The sequence below is a fragment of the Cebidichthys violaceus genome, unplaced genomic scaffold, assembly GCF_023349555.1.
Source record: "Cebidichthys violaceus isolate CVI_PGR_0920_01 unplaced genomic scaffold, fCebVio1.0.p SCAF_10, whole genome shotgun sequence".
NCBI lineage: Eukaryota > Metazoa > Chordata > Actinopteri > Perciformes > Stichaeidae > Cebidichthys > Cebidichthys violaceus.
The window spans coordinates 2,726,324-2,745,301 of NW_027176263.1; the positions used below are offsets into that span (position 1 = coordinate 2,726,324).

At 41.3% G+C, this 18,978-nt stretch overlaps 1 protein-coding gene across 2 annotated transcripts; it reads left to right on the plus strand.

The window, feature by feature from the left end:
* The first annotated feature begins 236 nt into the window (after positions 1-236).
* On the plus strand, positions 237-16,978 carry LOC137879722 (ubiquitin thioesterase Zranb1-like). 2 transcript variants are annotated; one of them, XM_068720644.1, is made up of 10 exons: positions 237-441; positions 1,790-2,847; positions 6,777-6,964; positions 8,061-8,214; positions 9,048-9,119; positions 11,576-11,774; positions 12,680-12,800; positions 13,057-13,186; positions 14,785-15,014; positions 15,239-16,978. In XM_068720644.1, exons 2-10 carry the CDS (start codon positions 1,884-1,886, stop codon positions 15,455-15,457), a joined length of 2,277 nt encoding a protein of 758 aa, XP_068576745.1. In that variant the 5' UTR covers positions 237-441; positions 1,790-1,883; the 3' UTR covers positions 15,458-16,978. The 2 variants fall into 2 exon arrangements, with proteins under 2 accessions (XP_068576745.1, XP_068576744.1); XM_068720643.1 differs by lacking the exon at positions 237-441 and adding an exon at positions 586-642.
* Positions 16,979-18,978: the final 2,000 nt, after the last annotated feature.

The window sequence follows — 18,978 nt, forward strand, 5'->3', positions numbered from 1 at the left end:
ATATATATATATATATGTATTGTAACTAACTGGGCCCAGTCGCCTAAAAGAACATAGTTTGTTCACATAATGTGTCGTTGTTTCTGTGATATTCGAGCCGGGTTTGCGTTCACTGAGCCTTTTAACAGTTGGAATGAGAGGCGTGGACTCTGATTGGTCAAAGTCAAGGGATACACAAAAATCAGCCAATCTGATTGGTTGGCGGATTCAGGTGGTAAATCCTGATCCTGCCTTCTGACTGTAACCCAGAGAGCTCTCTCCCTCGTAGTGTATTTTTTTTTTTTTGCCCTGGCTCGGTCGCTTCCCTCTCCCTGTGTGCCGCCATTAAAGCCCGTCGGCTCGGTTGTTTGTTTGGGAATCGAGGAAAAAAGGATGAAAATGATTTAACGCGTCAAAGCAGACGCCCGAGGGACGGGACTTAGGGGGGGTTCTTGCTCCGCGGTATGTATGGACCTTCAGCTGCCCACTAAACGGAGCCCCAACAGAAGTAAATATGCGGTGTTAGTGTCGGCCAAGTGAGAGAAGCCCGAGTTCGGATTGGAGTGGGTTTCTCTGGTCTTTGGGGGGGTGGGTGGGAAGGGGAAGGGGGGCTCCATTTGTTTTGGCTGCAGTTGGAAACTGAGGAGTGTAAACACAGCAAAGGTAAGAGGTTAGCAGAATGTCTTGCAGAGTTGATAAGGGCCTCTGAAACAAAACATAATCCCGTAATGTTAGCGGGCAGACAGCTAGCTCGGCTTTAATTCCTGGCTCTGCAACCGAACCAACATAGCATAGTTGTCATGTAAGACAACACACGGCTAGCTCGCTCCGTCGGTCTGTTTACACGCCATATATAGCGTTTGGAGCTAGTTTGTTAGTTACGCAAAGTTAGCTGTAAATGCACAGATGGCACACTTGATTTTAAACTGTTTGATTGTATTATAAACACGATACTAACTGCAAGTCACGAGTAAACATGTTGACTAACGTCACCCTAGTTAGCTGTTAATCACAAGGTTTCTCTGCAATGTTATTTTTTTGTTAGCTCCTCAAAACATGAAGGAAGAATCGTATCCCTCAAATGTGTTGACTACCTCGCGGTGTGTTGGTAAACTTAGAGGCGTGGTGCACAGTGCAACCAACTCCCAGCGAGTTAACTTTTATCGTATCAGCTTTATTTCGTAAATAACTTGCAGAATGTTGCACCGTTCACTTTCATATAGTGGGTGATCGGGTGTTGGGGGTGAACTCAGTTTCGGTGCATCAGTAAGTGTCTTAACCAGTCACGCGCCTCCTTGCTGGGTGTCTGGTTTCATATGTCCTTGTCTCCTGTTACCTAGCTCGGTTGTAGGGCACATTAGCCTGGTGTATATAACTCACTGTATGTGTTTTAAAGCCAGTCTCGGGTTTTAATAGAACCGCGGAGATTGAGGTGTTGCATCCCAAGCTGCTGCGTCTTCGTCCTGGCACTGCTTTGTGGGTCTGTAAACATTGCTTCCTTTGATTTTTTAGTGTTAGGTCAGTTTGCAAGTGTTTGACAGTAAATCTGTGGCACTGGTAACTAATACAGCGTGCTTTGTTTAGGTTTTGTGTACGTGCAACATTGGAGAGATTTACTACTGACAACCTGTAAAGTTGAGCACCATATGTTTCCTGTTTGAATGCAGGAACATTTCTCTCAATTGTATTGTTGATCATTTTATCAATGAAAAGTATTTGTCTTTGAGTTATAAGATACTTTTATTTTGTAGTCTAGTTTAATATGTTTATTTGGCATACCATTAAATAGTTTTTTTCCTCTATACCCTAGTGTACTGCTGGCTGTGTGATCTCCTTAAGAGTGGATCTGCCAAGCTGAGAACCCCTCTGAAGGGCGGGAAGCCTCCTTCAGCGGCAGTGCGACGATGACCGAGCTGGTCGCCAAGTGGGCTTGTGAATACTGCACATACGAGAACTGGCCATCAGCCATCAAGTGCACCATGTGCCGTGCTCAGAGGCCCAGCGGGGGTGCCATCATTACCGAGGAGCCCTTCAAGAGCAGCCCTGCTCTGGATGCCAGTCTGCACCAATGGGACCCCGCTGGCCTCAGCAACAGCCCAACCCAGGGGGGCTCCAGCTTACTTATTTGTCCAGACTCCAGTGCCCGACCCCGTGTACGCATCGCTGATGTACCGGAGACTAGCAGCAAGTGGTCGTGCCACATGTGCACCTACTTGAACTGGCCTCGGGCAATCCGTTGCACCCAGTGCCTTTGCCAGAGGCAACAACAACAGCATGGGCAACATGCAACCCATCACGGACATCATACCCGGCAGCCACGCAGCCCCACAGAATCCCCCCAGACCTCGGGCTCTGGATGCCGCCCTGCTCCCCTGGCCACCACTACAGACCCCTGTGAGGAATATAATGACCGTAACAGGCTCAACACTCATGTAAAGCACTGGACCTGCACTGCCTGCACTTACGAGAACTGGGCCAAGGCACTCAAGTGTGTGGTGTGTGACCACCCGAGGCCAAATAGTCTGCTCGCTGAATCCATCGAGCTGGCGTCAGAGCCCGAGAGCCAACAACCTTCCTCAAAACGTATCGAGCAGGACAGGGACAACAGGAGAGGAGTTGTTGGCCATGTGGTTGGGCAAGGAGTCGGGGGCGTGGTGAGTGGGGTGGTGGGTTGTAGCAGCAGCCAAAGGAGGTCCCCCCCGACCTCCAAACGGGAGTCAGAGGTAAACATGGACTTTCAGAGGATTGAACTGGCATCGGGGGCCGGGATTGGGAGCAAAGAGGAGCTGGAGGTGGACTTCAAAAAACTGAAGCAGATTAAGAACCGGATGAGAAGAACTGATTGGCTGTTCCTCAATGCCTGTGTTGGTGAGTTCCTTAAATATGATTTATTCTATTGTATTGCACATCCAGCTTGTTCTCCTGGTGTTTTGTTATCTTACGAGGTGGGCAATAAGTCAACTGAATGATGTAAGGCAGGCACACAGAGAAATGGGTGAAATGGGAATTCCCAGAATTTGTGTGACGGCTTGATACTGTTTTACCGTCTGCAAGGTAATTGGTTAAAATACAATTTATAGAGCCACGTCGAGGTGATCGTGATTTGCGTCCTCCCGATGCTGCTATAGTGTAAATGCTTAGAAATCCCCTGCATTCAGCTGGTGTAAAACCTACACAAGCGGTGTCCGGCCACCCACACTGTCCACTGGTGAATGTGGAGTGGGAGGTAGGATGAACATTTTAAAGAACAACCGGTGATTGTTTGATCTCGCACCACTATCTCACTCTTTCTCCTACCTTAGCCATGACTATGTAGTGATGCCCTGCACACCCACTCAACCTCCAGGCCTTTTCTCCTTATATGTGTCTTCGACATACAATTCTTCGTTGTCACACTGACAGCACACATTTGACAGCCACGCATGTATTGATATCCCAAATGAAGCAGCTGCAGTGATTAACAGTTGTCCGGGTTTTTCATGCTGCTGCATTGCTTAAAGCAAAGAGATAATCGGGTGTGAATGTCAGAGAAACATCACTGGAGTTAGTCTTCTGGTCCTACACTGGGTCTATTACTGCATGTGACAGGGTGAGTTTCCTCATATCTGTGTAGCTTGTCCCCTCGGGACCAATTCTCGTCTGGTGGAGCGTCTGATGCGAGTGGGTCTGATTTCTTTCGTCAGATTCAAGTATGAGCTTTCCTTATCTGATCGGGAATTTCTCCATCGTCCGTTGAAGGAGAATTAAATCAAAGCCATATCAGAAACCAGCAAATTCGTGACGTATCATTTGGAAAACTAGGTCTGCTGCAGACAATTCTTTTGGTGATTGATGTCTGCTTATTGTTTCCTCAAATTGTCATTATTATTTTTGGAAAAATGGCCATTACAGTTCCTCAGAGCACAAGTAGACATGCATATATTTGATAGCCCAATTTAATGCTCAGAGTATAGTAGACTGCCTAGTTTTAATTGTCATAATATGGTGACTGAGATGTGACCCTGCTACAGCCTCAGAGCGCACAGATGTGTGTGTGTGTGTGTGTGTGTGTGTGTGTGTGTGTGTGTGTGTGTGTGTGTGTGTGTGTGTGTGTGTGTGTGTGTGTGTGTGTGTGTGTGTGTGTGTGTGTGTGTGTGTGTTTTAAAGCCCGTTGGTGTTAAGGGGATGCAAGTGTGTCTGTCCTCGGTTGCTAGGGTGGTTTTCCCATCATTGACGTATCTACATCAATGTTTATAAACAGTGGCCTCAAATTTCTGATAGACGCTCTAGTTTCCTTCACTAAAAATAGCATGACCCATGCAACAGAAGTCAAAAATACATAAGTCTTTGGCAACAACAACGACCGTCGCATCTATAGTGTGGATGGCCCGAGATCAACTCCCTGAACTCGTATGGTGTTACTCACACGTGTGGTAGCATTATTAATGGCTCTGGGTCATTTAGGTCCTGAACCAACATGCACAATACCAAAAATAGATTGCTATGTATCGATGATACTTCTACATTTCCTTACTGTACCATGTCAAATGACTAAAATTCAAGCAATAAAGCAATAAAGAAAGTGGTGAAATAATCTCTCCATAGTTGCGTATTATTACCAGCCGTTTCCTTTTGAAGAGGGAACAACCACAGAGGCTGTTTTGAGTTCTTTGGCAGGTGTTTATATTTCTGTGTGTGTCTGTCTGTGGACAGATTTAGTCTCTGTGATCGCATCGCAACCATGTAAAATGCAGTCACGTAACCTCACAAGTGGGTAGTTGAGATTAAAATGAAGGCAGAGTATGAAGATTGGTCTCAGCAAGGGACCCGGAAGTAAGGGTTTAGGAAGGGGCCATTGACACCCCTCACTTTACACCCCTGGTTTAATCCCATCAAGATGGTCTCTAGTTTTGCTTCTGTTAAGAAAGTAAAGGTCAGATGTCTTGGAAAAAAGCTCACCTTTGCAGCAATAGGAAGGCAGAGGGAGGATACTTAGTTATGATCGATGTTGTAAGTAGTGTGGTTTACCTGGTTTCTGTCGGCTTATTTTAAATGCTGTGGTGGACATGCTTTGTTTGACAAACTTTTTAAAATGACACATGCAAAGAAAACCAAAGTACATCCCCAAAACTATAAGCCTTATTTGCTTTATTACCAACAATTTGTTGAACTATGAGAGAGAACCTGACATTGCTGGTTGAGCAGGAAAAATAATAGTTTGTTGTTAATTTTCCAATGATAGAGGCAACCCCCATCCACATTACTGAAAGAAAAGAACACGCAAAAGACCAGCATTACTTAGCCTGAGCCGTTCCCTTTCCTCGACGGCTGTAAGTGTACGTCTGTTTGCATATTTGCACCTTTTGTGTTCTCTAAAAGATCTGTGGGTACAGTACTGACGGCAGGGCCACAGGCACGCCCACACTAATGGAGTTTTGTGTGGAAAGTGATTGTGATCCCTCTCCATCACACTGCGCTGCCTTTGTGTAGTTTCTCTCCTCATCTCACAGTGCTAGCCAGCCCCACATGGCACAGCGAGTCCTTCCACCCACTCCATGTCTCTCTCTCTTGCTCTCGGGCTCACTCATACACAGATTATGCAGCTGAGCGTTGTGTGTGTGTGTGTGTGTGTGTGTGTGTGTGTGTGTGTGTGTGTGTGTGTGTGTGTGTGTGTGTGTGTGTGTGTGTGTGTGTGTGTGTGTGTGTGTGGGGGGGGGTTTGGTCCTTTTGACTCAAGAACAAAAGCTCAACAGTGTTTTAATGCTGTTAAATGTAAGAGAGAATACCACATAGGCGTTTACTGTATTATGTTAGAAATAGAAAAATAAGTTTTATTTCATCTTATTCTGTCATAATAACACACTTGGAAAATAGTTTATTCTCCTTTAACAGATAATAACATTGGCTTTTTCTCACTGTGTTGCTGGTTTGATGACGGTAATGAAGGCTGGCATTGGTGCTGAAACGTTCTGAACCTTTCTTGTGTCCAGCTGATCATACAACCGCCAACTTTTATCAGTGTTTGCTGTTACTTTAAAACACAGAATGGATCAACAATGGGCATGGTCAGAGCATCAGATGTGTTTGAGTCCACAGTTGAACATCCAGGTAGTCGATGTGTTTTTAAGAGGAAGATCACTAGAATAATTTACTCAGCATAATATCTTCAAAGCAAAATACCGCAGAGTATAGTATGTTTTCTGTGCACACAGTCAAAGTTAGTTTTATAGTTTTGTTTTTTTATTGTCTTGGTGAATAGATTAGTCCTTGAGTTTGTGTGCTGGTGGTTGACATGAATAGCTTCTGTCATATAGTAATATTTGCACTTTGTGTCAAAAAATAAATAAATAAAGAAAAGTAAACACCTGCATCTGCCGGAACAAACGCATCGTTTGACCCTCAGGCTACGATCTAAACCTGAAGATGAAGAGGGGAAATAATAACTGACGGATTACAGTGTGGCCCCCCCATTGTCTTTCCCCCTCGACTTCAAAGTCAGTGGTCTCAAAGCTGTTACAGCTGCCACAGAGATAAAGCACCATCTGATCCCTAATGTTTATACTTCGTGGCTGAGCACAGAACGTCCAGTCATGATGTGGTTTTAACCACAGTGATCAACATGTTCAACGTACAATCATTTAAGCCGCATAATGCAATCAAAAGTAAACTGATACTCCTTTGTTTTCCTTCTCACATGTTTTGATTAATATGAATCCTTATACTGTTAATTCTGTGTTTGAAAGTCTTCATACAAAGTAATTATTAAGAATTAAAGAATGATTATTGTGACCTTTTTCCCTTCCTCTTTGTTGTGAAAGGTGTTGTGGAAGGTGACCTGGCAGCCGTGGAGGCCTACAAGTCATCGGGAGGGGACATTGCACGTCAGCTAACATCAGACGAGGTGCGTCTATTAAACCGCCCCTCAGCGTTTGATGACGGCTTCACGCTGGTCCACCTCGCCATCCGCTTCCAGAGACAGGACATGCTGGCTGTGTTGCTCACAGAGGTCAGTAGAGAGTCTTTCAGGAATCACCTGCAGCAGATATTGGCTGACGGAGAGCTGTGCATGCTGGGTAGATCAACGGGATCATTCTGTTCGGCAAATACAAAACGTTAGTCTTTTACATCACTCAAATTTGTTCATTTAAAAGATGGAGCAGAATCATTTTTGAACTATTTGCTAGCTTCACAAAAAGAAAAACTGGATCGTGGATGGTGCTTGTTTCTGGGTCAGCGATGATGTCGACTTTTTCTTGTGAAGTCTCTTAATCTCAACATCCAATGAGATCAGCCAGGAGGGATCAAAAGGGCAGAGGGTCTGGAATTCGACCACACACTCCTCTCTCTGTGCTTTTGCAATTGCTGATCCTGTTCATTTTACGTTTGCTAATAATAATAATGGAGTATTTTGTTAAAGATTCGGGTTCCCTGGTGTGTCTGTGTAACAGGAAGGCTCACTGAGCTAATGTGTGTGTTTGTCGGCTGTGTGTGTGTGTGTGTGTGTGTGTGTGTGTGTGTGTGTGTGTGTGTGTGTGTGCTGTTGTTGATTGCCGTCAGCACCGTGATCCCAGATTATCTGTGTACACACACCTCTCCTCCCACACTCGGTCACTGTCCCCGTTTCTGTTCCGAGGGGTCAGTGACTCACCGCTGGCTCATGCCCCGAAAATGCTTCAAAGCTGACATCTGCTTGAAAACAGATTCCTTTCCTCTTCCCATCTTGTCCTAGAGGCAACTTGGATTAGATTAGTGAAGGTAAATTTAGATCAGATCACTGAGTGCACAATGCTGGAAGAATCATTTATTTTGGAGCCACATTGTTCTTACTGTATGCGTGCAAAACTTATATTCAGGAGCCATCACAAACCGCAGCCAAAAGGAAATACTGTAATTCCTACACCCAAAATGTTTGGTTCCATCTTCAATTTCAGAAATGTATTTAAACTGCAGGACATCTGAGATTGTTGTCCTGTCATAATTTTGCGTCTTTCCCTTCTTTTAAAAAACACAATCGTTAGAAATTCTCTCGCTGAATTATCAGCCTCTGTCACATCTTCCTTTATATTTAGATCATACTTCCCTTTCTCCTCTCTTCTCTGTAGGTGTCCCAACAGGCAGCCAAGTGTATTCCAGCCATGGTGTGTCCGGAGCTAACGGAGCAGATCCGTCGTGAGGTGGCAGCCTCACTTCACCAGCGTAAGGGCGACTTCACCTGCTATTTCCTCACTGACTTGGTGACCTTCACCCTGCCTGCAGGTAAGCACCACAAACAAAACGCTGTCAAAGTGCACTTCATGTGCATTGTATAAGGGTAACTTAAAACCCAGTCTAGCCATCTCCTCTGGCTCTGCCAACTGTGTGATTGAATGCTTGTTTTGTTTACTCGTGGCGTATGAAATTGCTTTCTGTTGGGATGCTGAGGGGACATAATGCTACGGTTGTCTGTTTCAAACTGCAGAAGACGGAGGCAATCTCTGGCTCACTGTTTCAGTATTGTTCTTGCATACTGAGTAGGCCAACCCGCCAACGATGCATGTCTCTCGTTCATGACTAAGCTATATTTGGCTTTTTTTTGCGCATGACTCTGTAAAATTGCATGCATTCTGTGATATTTCCGTTGAATTTTATTGTGTGTGTGAAGTAGCTATTAATGGTCCAGTCTGTTGCTGGTAACAAAGCTCAGGATGTTTGTTGTGTAGTGTTCAGGACAATGCAGACTTTGGCTTCTGGCCACTATAGAGAGCCGTTCTCTTCAGCTAAATTAAATGCATGCAGTGACATTGTGGAATCGAAGAATGAGCCGCTGTGTTGACAAGAGCTCAGAGCACGCAGCCAAAGCCAGTGGCCATTGTGAGAAGAACAAAAACATGGTGACTTGAGTTGAAATGAGCCACAGAAATATATTTTAGTTGGCGTTTTCAGTCAATTCTATTAAGTGTTCTTGTATTTTCAATATTGTATTCAATCTCTGCCAATAAATCCCACTAAATCCTACACAATGTTCTTTTAACTGTCTCTGTCCGCTCTAATAATGCCCTCTTTTGATTTTCATCATTCACTTATCTTCTTTCTTTGTTTTCTTGTGTCAGACATTGAGGACTTGCCCCCAGCTGTTCAGGAGAAACTGTTTGATGAGGTGCTGGACCGAGACGTACAAAAAGGTGAAATATTTACTCCGTCAACTTCATGACTGAGTGTTGCAGTGACACCTGTCGCATGCTGTGCTTATATATGGATCCACTTTGAGAGAGAGAGAGAGAGAGAGAGAGAGAGAGAGAGAGAGAGAGAGAGAGAGAGAGAGAGAGAGAGAGAGAGAGAGAGAGAGAGAGAGAGAGAGAGAGAGAGAGAGAGAGACAGAGAGAGAGAGACAGACAGACAGACAGACAGACAGACAGACAGACAGACAGACAGACAGACAGACAGACAGACAGACAGACAGACAGAGAAAGAACGAGAAAGGCTGCCCAAACCTGGCAGTGTTACTTGTATTTTCACTCTTGCCAACTCAGCGTTTTACCTGCCTGCTTGTCACTTTGCCAGGCGGCTGGTCTTTATCGTGTGTGTACCAATTGTGTCTGCGTTAATCAGCCTAATTAAGTTTGAGGGAGTTCTCTGATCCCCATTGAAAAATATTGCATCCCCTCAGCCCACACACACACACACACACACACACACACACACACACACACTTAAACGGCATTGCTTTTCTGCAACACTTGCTTTCTTCAGTTTGCTGCTTATTTGTGTGTCCTGTTTAATTAGTCCAATGTGTCAAATGTTCTGTACTGCAGTATAAGTACAAAGAGAGACATCAACCCTTATTTCACCTTATTTCAAGATCCTTTCTCGGTGCGTTTGCGTTCACTTCAATAACTAGTTTTGGCAGAAACATGAAACATCAAGTGAACAGAAAACCATATCTCCTTTTCCAGGTTCGGGGATTAAGACGAAATGACCACGCCATGGAAAACTTTCAAGGTGCTCGGTGTGTGTGCATTTGCAAGAAAAAAAAAAACAGGAGAGAGAAAGTATTATGGTAGCAATGTAGAATAATGCCAGCCAGATCATTCCTAGAAGCTTTGTGTAGTTGTGTCCAGAAAATTTCAATATTTAATCAGATTTAAACAAAACCAAACCATATTGAGCTTTTTAAAATCGTATATCTGAGTGATACTTTGACAAGTTGTTGTTTTTCGTTCAGTATAATTCTGAAAATGTCAAACTATTGCTACAACCGTTTTACCGTCAACTTTTTACCCCAATGCCATGGTTTGATGTTAAAAGCAACTTTCTTCCACCATTTCTGCTTCTTCTGCGTTTTTCTGCTTCCCAGAACCTTCCTCATCAATGGCGTCCTTATCGTCTAAGTTGAACCCGATCAATTTAGACGCTGCTCTTTGTTAATGGCGTCTATATGTGGTTTTTTTTACCTTTTTAATTTCTCAAAGATATCAGGAGATGTCGAGGCTTTTTCTTCATAGCACAGTTTTACGTTTAGCTCTTGAAGGAATGCCTTCTTCTCCTTTCCGAGGCTTGGACTTTACTGCACTCTTTTCTGAGTGTCTCTAGAAGGTCATCTATTTGTTGGCTGAGGACTTTCGTTCTCTCAGAGGCTTTCAGCTGATGCTGCATTTACAAATCCTTGTCGTTTTGGAGCTTGATGTGGAGCTGAATTATATTTTGCCGGGCCTCTTTTTCTCTCTTTTCTGCCAATTACTTTTCAGCCGTATGCTGACGCATTTTAAGCTCCTCCGCCCCCATTGCTCAAGACCTTATGACTCTCTAAAGCTCTGAGTTTAGGTCCAAGCCAGACAAGCTGAACCCTCTGTTGGAAGCTTCTTTTTCAAGTCACATGTTTCTTGTTGGAGGACCTCGTCCTTCTCAGAGACCATGGGCTCCTCCTGGGCGCTGACATCATTTTGTTTTTGAACCAATGAATCAGTCTCATGAGTATTATCTTCTTGCTGCATCACAGTGACTTACTCTGCGCTCTCAGCCTCGTCCTCATACTCATCTTTGAACGTCAAGTTATCGTCTTTGCAGCTCATTGTAAGTTGTTCTATATCACTGTACAATTGTCCTTCTATCCAGAGTGGTGATCTGAATTTGGCTGTTGTATTTCCACATTCTTTATAATCTTTTATTGGAGGCTGTTCACATGCAGGTTTCTTTGCTCCCTCAAATCCATTGTTGTCAATGTATTTAAGCAGAAGGCGTGCTCACAAACTAGAGCGACACTGTCGTGGTGCACAAGCACCTGGCACATGTCTTTTCTTTCCTGGTTGCTTAGTAACGGCAGACTGGATAAAAGAATGAAAGCGGCACGGCTGCTGTTTTCCACCCGTTTTCAGACCCAACATGTGTTGTCCTTACGCAATACAAACACATTCACAAAAAGAGATCCACAGGAAACTATGCATTCAAGTGCTTCAGGGTAATTGTTTTTAATTTGTTCTTATTGATAGAATAGCAGAGTTCTGTTACGTTACTGCTTCTGCTTATACTGTTTGCGGGTTTCAAACTTTTCATGGCATTTGTTAATAAAAAGATATAATAATGCCAAAACTTGCACTACCACTGAGATGGAGCACTCAACTTCTCGTCCCCTCTTGTTCAGAACTCGAGGAGGAGTCGCCCATCATCAACTGGTCCCTGGAGCTCGGGACTCGGTTGGACAGTCGATTGTACGCCCTGTGGAACCGCACGGCCGGGGACTGTCTCCTGGACTCCGTGCTGCAGGCTACATGGGGCATCTATGACAAGGACTCAGTACTCCGCAAGACCCTCCACGACAGCCTGCACGACTGCTCTCACTGGTGAGTCCTGCAGGCCGGGAACTAGGAGAGCAGATTACAGCGTCTTTTTAAAAGACAACCTGTGAACATTACGGCATGCTGCACCTAGTCTCAGGCCTGTTAGTGATGTGTTTAGCAGACTGAATGACATAATACATCACACACGAATACTAGAGAGGTACTGACGTCAGCTGTGGTGGTGAGTAATTTGAGCAAACAAGGTGAATATACTGCATTTTTGTATATATATATATATATATATATATATATATATATAAACTTCATTAAGTGTTTTTACACTGAATTCTTGACCATTGCAGCATTAGTTAAACATCCATATCTCATTCATGTTTATCTTTATACTTTAAACATTTAGTCGACTGTTTTCCACAGTAATGTTTACAAAAAGGGAGCAGGTTGACCTCGAAACAGCTGAATACTTGTATTTACATTCAATGTTCTCAAGTTACGTTTTGTTTTCCTTTTAACATTGCATGACTATGTTTGAAATTGGGGACATGTGGTTCAGAGGTTGGGATATATACACAAAAATCCAGTCTGGATTGTCGTCTCATGCAGAGATGTGAGACTTTGATCTAGAAAGGAGAGGCTTTGATTAGGGATTTAGACCAGTCACACACATTTTAATGGAAATAAATAAAGTCTTGAGTGCGAAGTTGGGAGCACTGGAACAATTTAAAGCCTGTCCTGATTCTACTTGAACACAAAAGCCTAGTGTGACTTATGTCTATTTCTAAGAAAGTGTGGGTTTTGCAGTGAGAAAATTACTACGTAGATATGAGTAATTGTCATCCAACCTAAACCACAACAGAGATGAGTAGCAGTCACACGCCTTTCAGCACAGAGAGGTCAATTAATGTCAACAGACAAAACAGTATTTGTGTGTGTGTGTGTATGGTCTGCAGGTTTTACACCCGCTGGAAGGAGTGGGAGTCGTGGTATTCCCAGAGCTTTGGTCTGCACTTTTCCCTTCGGGAGGAACAGTGGCAGGAGGACTGGGCTTTCATCCTTTCCCTGGCTAGTCAGGTACATGCACATGAAAACAAACATCAACATGATGGACAAGAGCCGGATGTGCTTAGAATGTGACATACTAATGATGTATGAATTATGTAAGATGCTTTAATGCTCTTACCGCAGTATACTTAATCTGTAATTCCCTTTGAAAGTGCATCCCGTCTGGAATGTACAGTATATTTAATAATCCCTGCTTTGTAGTTTCACGGAGCCCCAGCGTTCTAACTATTTTTATCCCCCTTTTGTGTTGCATTTTCTTTTACAGCCAGGATCCAGCTTGGAGCAGACCCACATTTTCGTTCTTGCACACATTCTTCGTAGGCCTATTATCGTCTATGGAGTGAAGTATTACAAAAGTTTCCGTGGCGAAACGCTTGGGTACACCCGTTTTCAAGGTGAGGAGTTATTCGACTGTTTGGACTGAAGTTGTTTCGGTTAAATATCATTATGACAGTAGAAAACGAGACTTCCTTTGTGTGTCCATATCTTACATAGCTAACATAACTGCCCCTCTGGACTGTCGGTAATTGATATTTACAACATGTATCAGGCTAGTTTCTTTCATTTATGTACGGTGTGACTAGAAATAACATAAACAACTTAACAAAACACACCCGCTTGTCATTGGAGTAGAGGAATTACAGATCTCAAATACTAGTGTGTATCATCAGCGAAATTTCTGTTAGCATGAAATTCAAACTAATTATTCACTATACAGAAAAATATTCCCTGTCAGTGTGTTACTATTATATATTTAAATGTATTATATTATGTTTTTGGATTCATATTATTGCTGCATTAATATGAATGTTGCATTTTACTGCTGTATGTTTGAAGTTGTTCTAATTTTAACTCCTTTATATCATGTTGAATCTACAATAATTTATCATATTTTATGAGATCATCATGTTTGTAGCATCACTGTCTTGTGAGAACCATGTATCTCTAAAAAGCCAACTTTGTGACAATGCATTTTCCAGCTGATCCAAGGTCGTTTTTAAATAGTTTATTTAGCTCATTAAGGAACACACAAAATTGCCAAATTTAGAGGTACACTGTTTTCACTGGTCAGGTAGGGTATGAAAAAAAAAAAATGTAATCTGAAAATTAACTAGTAACTCTAATTTACAGACAAATGGAGTGGACTAAAACACAAATATCTCCAATTTGTACTAAAGTAGTACAGTACTTGAGTAAATGTACTAAGTTACAAGTTTTCCACCACTGCATAGGAGCAAATGTAGAAGTGATGCTGTTGAGTTTGTCACACACACACATCTAGATAGATGTGAACATGTGTAAACCATCAGAAACAATCCTGTGAGCACGGAGAGCCGGGTCTACGTTTACGGCTGGCAGTAAAACAGCCTGGTTTCGGTTTGTCTGCTGAGTGATGCTGCACAGGGGATGATGAAAGTGCTCTGTAATGGCCAACTGCTTGTAGTAAAGCCGGCCTGATGGATCCATGATTTACTGTTGCCAGGAGCCGATGTAAAACACACAGAGGGAGGCGTGCATATGGTTGCCTATAGAGAAGGAATGAAGAGCTCAGTTAACATGGTGACCAAGTGAACTCAGTAAAAACACAGTGGTTACTGGAAGAGGAGAATAGGCTTCTCAATTATCATGGAACTGGAGTAGTATTAAATATGAGCAGATGTTTTCTGCTTTGTTTTGTGTATTCTATGGGTAACATTGACAATGTTCCAGTGGTGGAATGGAACTAAATACATTTTACTTGAGTATTTCCATTTTCTGCTTCTTTATACTTGGATTTTGGGGGAAAAAAACACTTTTTAATTCACTTTTTTGACAGCAATGTTACTTTGCAGATTAAGTATATAAGTATGTTAAAATCAGCGTCGCCTCAACCAACTACATTATAATGCTTCTGTACATGTAAATGCATCTTTTACCCTTTCTCCTTTGTAAATTTAGATCATAAAGACAATTCTGTACATTGTTAAAACACACTCTCTCCTTCTCCCTCCAGGTGTGTACTTGCCCCTTTTGTGGGAGCAGAGTTTCTGCTGGAAGAGCCCCATTGCTCTGGGCTACACGCGGGGCCACTTTTCAGCACTGGTGGCCATGGAGAACGATGGCTTCGACAATCGCGGCGCGGGCGCCAACCTCAACACAGACGACGATGTGACCGTCACGTTCCTGCCATTGGTCGACAGTGAGAGGAAGCTGCTTCACATTCACTTCCTCTCAGCGCAGGAAGTAAGGACCTCCCCCACTGTGTCTACACAATTCTTGTTTGTTCTTTTAGAATTTTATCTTTTGGTTGATGTTTTGAAATTGGTTTACTTGCAGCTTTGCATAGTTGGTTTCCATCCTCTGTGTCAGTGCTAGTTTAAGAGACAATGCTTCAACTGGAGTACGTGATATCCTCAACTGCTATTGCTCCCTCTGATGGCCTTTTTGTGTTTCCCCGTGTTCTTCAGATGGGAAATGAAGAGCAACAGGAGAAGCTGCTGCGGGAGTGGTTGGACTGCTGTGTGACGGAGGGCGGAGTTCTGGTGGCTCTTCAGAAAAGCTCCCGCCGCCGCAACCACCCGCTCGTTACCCAGATGGTGGAGAAGTGGCTGGATGGCTATCGGCAGATTCGCCCCTGTGCCTCTTTGTCTGACGGCGAAGAGGAGGAAGACGACGATGACGAGTGACAAAACTAAAGCACGGGGGGAGAGTTTTTTTTTTTTCTTTTTACTTTTTTTTTTTTTTTTTCTCTTTCCTTACACAGACAAACTGTAAAAGCCTTCAGGAGAAGACAGGGAACCATGAGCCCCCACCCACCACCTCTAACAGGAGACACTGCTACTCTTCTAGCACATGCAGGCACTCAGACACTTAACTCGGACAAAGAGGAGACTGAACAACTCAACTGCTGCCAAACACAGATTTGGGGAGAGGATAAAGGTTTACAAATGCAAATAACCTTTGGATTTGTTTTGATTTTCAACTGTAAAGGGAAAAAAGGATTCTTTATCCATAGATGTAAATGCATGTGGTTGTTTTAAAAAAGAGTATAAGGAAATATACCAGCATTGATTCAAATCAACACTTTATATCTGTTCAGTGTGGGCACTGACAAAAGCACACTTCCAAATTGAACTTTTTGATGTTTTAAGAGTTGGCTTGTTTGGCAATTTGTTTTGGAATGGGCTGGGACAATAAATATCATTATCTTTAGAAAACCAGAGATTGTGTAATACTAAATGACTTAAATCCTTATTACTAAGCATTGCACATTTATTAAAACATTTCTATATAAATACAGTATCATTGCTTGAATTAAGGTCGTATATGAAGCTCTTGAAAAGGGAGATTTTCCCTTCACAAGTCAAATCTACACTCATTAAGTTTTAGCACACAAACATTCATGTTGGATCTTTTGGTTTACCTTTTTTCAGACTGATTGAACTGAGAAGTTGTGCGTGTGTTGTTGTTTTTTTTCCTTCTCTGAACTTACTCAACATTTATATTTATTATTTGGAAACTTATATGAGCTAATAAGAGCTTTCTTCTGTGTGTTTTTTTTGTGGTTTTGTTCATTATTTTCTCAAACTTGATGAAGACTCGTTGCACAGAAACACTGTTGCTGTGAAGAAAGAACCAATCATGACCATCAATGAGAAGTTTACTTGCATTGTTGTGTGTGATTTAGTACCTCATCTGGATGCCTGAAATCTGGTGCTTTTTTTTGGGCAGGCGAGTTTGTCTCATCGTTGTCTCCTATTTCCTCTTTGTCCCTTTTTTCCTCATAGCATTTGTTGTCAAGTTCACCCTCATGGTACATGTCAGTCCTCCTCTGTAATTCCTGTTTGTTGTCATTATGTGAACCCATCTTTACGTTTTTGATTAAGGTGGTCGTTGTGAGACTGCAACATATGAAACCAAAGCTGACAGGAAAAAAAACAAAAAACCACAAGTTGTTACTTTTTTTGCTGTGAATGTTTTGCTTTTTGTTTTTCTTGCCATTGCGTACTGTAACTTTTGTGTTTCATTCAAGTCATACACGTTTTGAGCATCACTTGTATGTTGCTTTGTATTTATGCAATAGTTGCAGTTGTGACTATGATGGTTTGTGGATTTAGGCCTGACTTTACTATACAGAGTGTAACGCAATGAACAGGCAAAATAAGGAGAAAAAAAATAAAGGAAACCCTTTTTGAATGTCCAACTAAGCTGTTTCCTGTCTGATATTCTTAGTTATCAGTTCATTAGTTATCAGTTTATGCTCTGATTTAATGATGAAAAAAAACTCTTAACACATTCCATCATCATCATCATGTCATTAGATTTGTCTTTAAATATGACTGTTACTTTCACAGCAGGTCAATTATGCACCGTTTCTGAAGCATTTCTAACTAAACTCATGTCTATGATTGTAGCACCCTCTACTGGATTTTAAATGTGTGACCATAATAGAAATGGGTCAATTGTATAATTTTTATAATTAAGACTTGTTTTATTTATTTACCTATTTAGCATTTTAAAGCTGTATACAAACAAATATATTGTTTAAACACACTATAATGTAGTTGTAAGCAGATACAAGGATATTTTAAAGTGTTCAGTATAAATGTATTTGTCAATAATTAAAAGTGCATCCATAGCTGGTGTATGAATAGTTAATAAATGATTGATAACAATAATCTGTAATAATACATTAGGCTATTTGATCACACACACACACACAGTACATGTCAAAAAAAGTAATAATGAAGGTAAAGTATAGCATGTCGAAAAAAGTCAGTCAGAGTATATCATGGCGAGAAAAGAAAGTAGTAGAGTATGGCGAAAAAAGTCATGAAAGTCATAGTAAAGCACGTAAAAAAGTCATCAAAAATTCATAGTATAGAATGTCAAAAAAAGTAATTTATAAAAGTCAAAGTGTAGCATGTTGAAAAAAATCATATGAAAGTCATAGTATAGAATGTCAAAAAAAAGTTTTAAAAAATTCATAGTATTGCATGTCGAAAAAAAAGTCATAGTATAGCATATTGAAAAAAGTCATAAGTCATAGTATATAATGTCGAAAAAAGTAATACAAAATTCATAGTAAAGCGTGTCGAAAAAAGTCAGTATAGAATGTCGAAAAAAATAATATAAAAGTCTAAGTATAGCATGTTGAAAAAAAATCATAAAGAATTCATAGTATAGCACAGGGGTATTCAATTAACATTCCAAAAGGTCCAGATTGAGAAAATCTCCTCGGGCAAAGATCTAGAACATTACAATAATATCTAACTTGCGCTATTTAGTGCCGTATATATATATATATATATATATATATATATATATATATATATTCAAGAAGCCTAGTAGTAGTAACAACGTATCTGTGTAACCAACAACTGTCAAATCAAATAAAGAAAGTACACATCAATTATATTTTAACAATTATTATTCTCAGTTTCCAAATTTAAGTGGTTGGGTTAAAAATAATACATAGAAATACATGGATATATGTTCTTCTCATTTCAAGTAAAATAAGAGCTGGATTAAAGAATATCGCATGCATGAGCTAACTTCAAATCACATTCATGAGACAATTTGTCTAATTTCAGATGGGTTTTTAGAGGAAAAGTTGCATAGTTACAAAATCATTTCACCTCAGGATAATAGCAGAACACCTCAAGGTGTCACTCAGAGAGAACCAAGACAATCTGATGTAGCATTTCAAAATTAAAGCCCTTCAAAATCGCATGAATGAGCTAACTTCAAATCACATTCAGGAGACAATTTGTCTAATTTCATACTATATGTATGTCTTTTTCAACATACTATTCAATGGGTACAACCTATACAAGGGTGACCGTTGCTAAGTGGAGAGCAGGCCCGCCTTTCAATCAGAAGGTCGTTGGTTCATTTTCCGGCTCCTGCTCTGCTAGTCTCATGTCAATTTGTCCTTGAGCAAGACCCCAAAATTGCTCCCGTAGCTGCATCTACGGTGTGTAGATAGATACTGAATTGTAAGTCGCTTTGAAAAAAAGCGACTGCTAAATTACTTTTTAAACTTTTTTTCAAAATACTATATTATGACATTTTTATTATTATTTTCAACACACTGAACTATGAGGGTTTTTTTTTTTTTTTTAACTTTTTTTCAAAATACTATACTATGACTTTTTTTTGACATTCTACTATGACTTTTTTTTTTTTACTTTTTAAAATACTATAT

Coding starts and splice junctions, on each gene's coding strand:
- LOC137879722 (XM_068720644.1), top strand. CDS start 1,884: ATGACCGAGCTGGTCGCCAAGTGGGCTTGTGAATACTGCACATACGAG. Junction 2,848..6,776: donor GTTCCTCAATGCCTGTGTTG/GTGAGTTCCTTA, acceptor TTGTTGTGAAAG/GTGTTGTGGAAGGTGACCTG. Junction 6,965..8,060: donor TGGCTGTGTTGCTCACAGAG/GTCAGTAGAGAG, acceptor TCTTCTCTGTAG/GTGTCCCAACAGGCAGCCAA.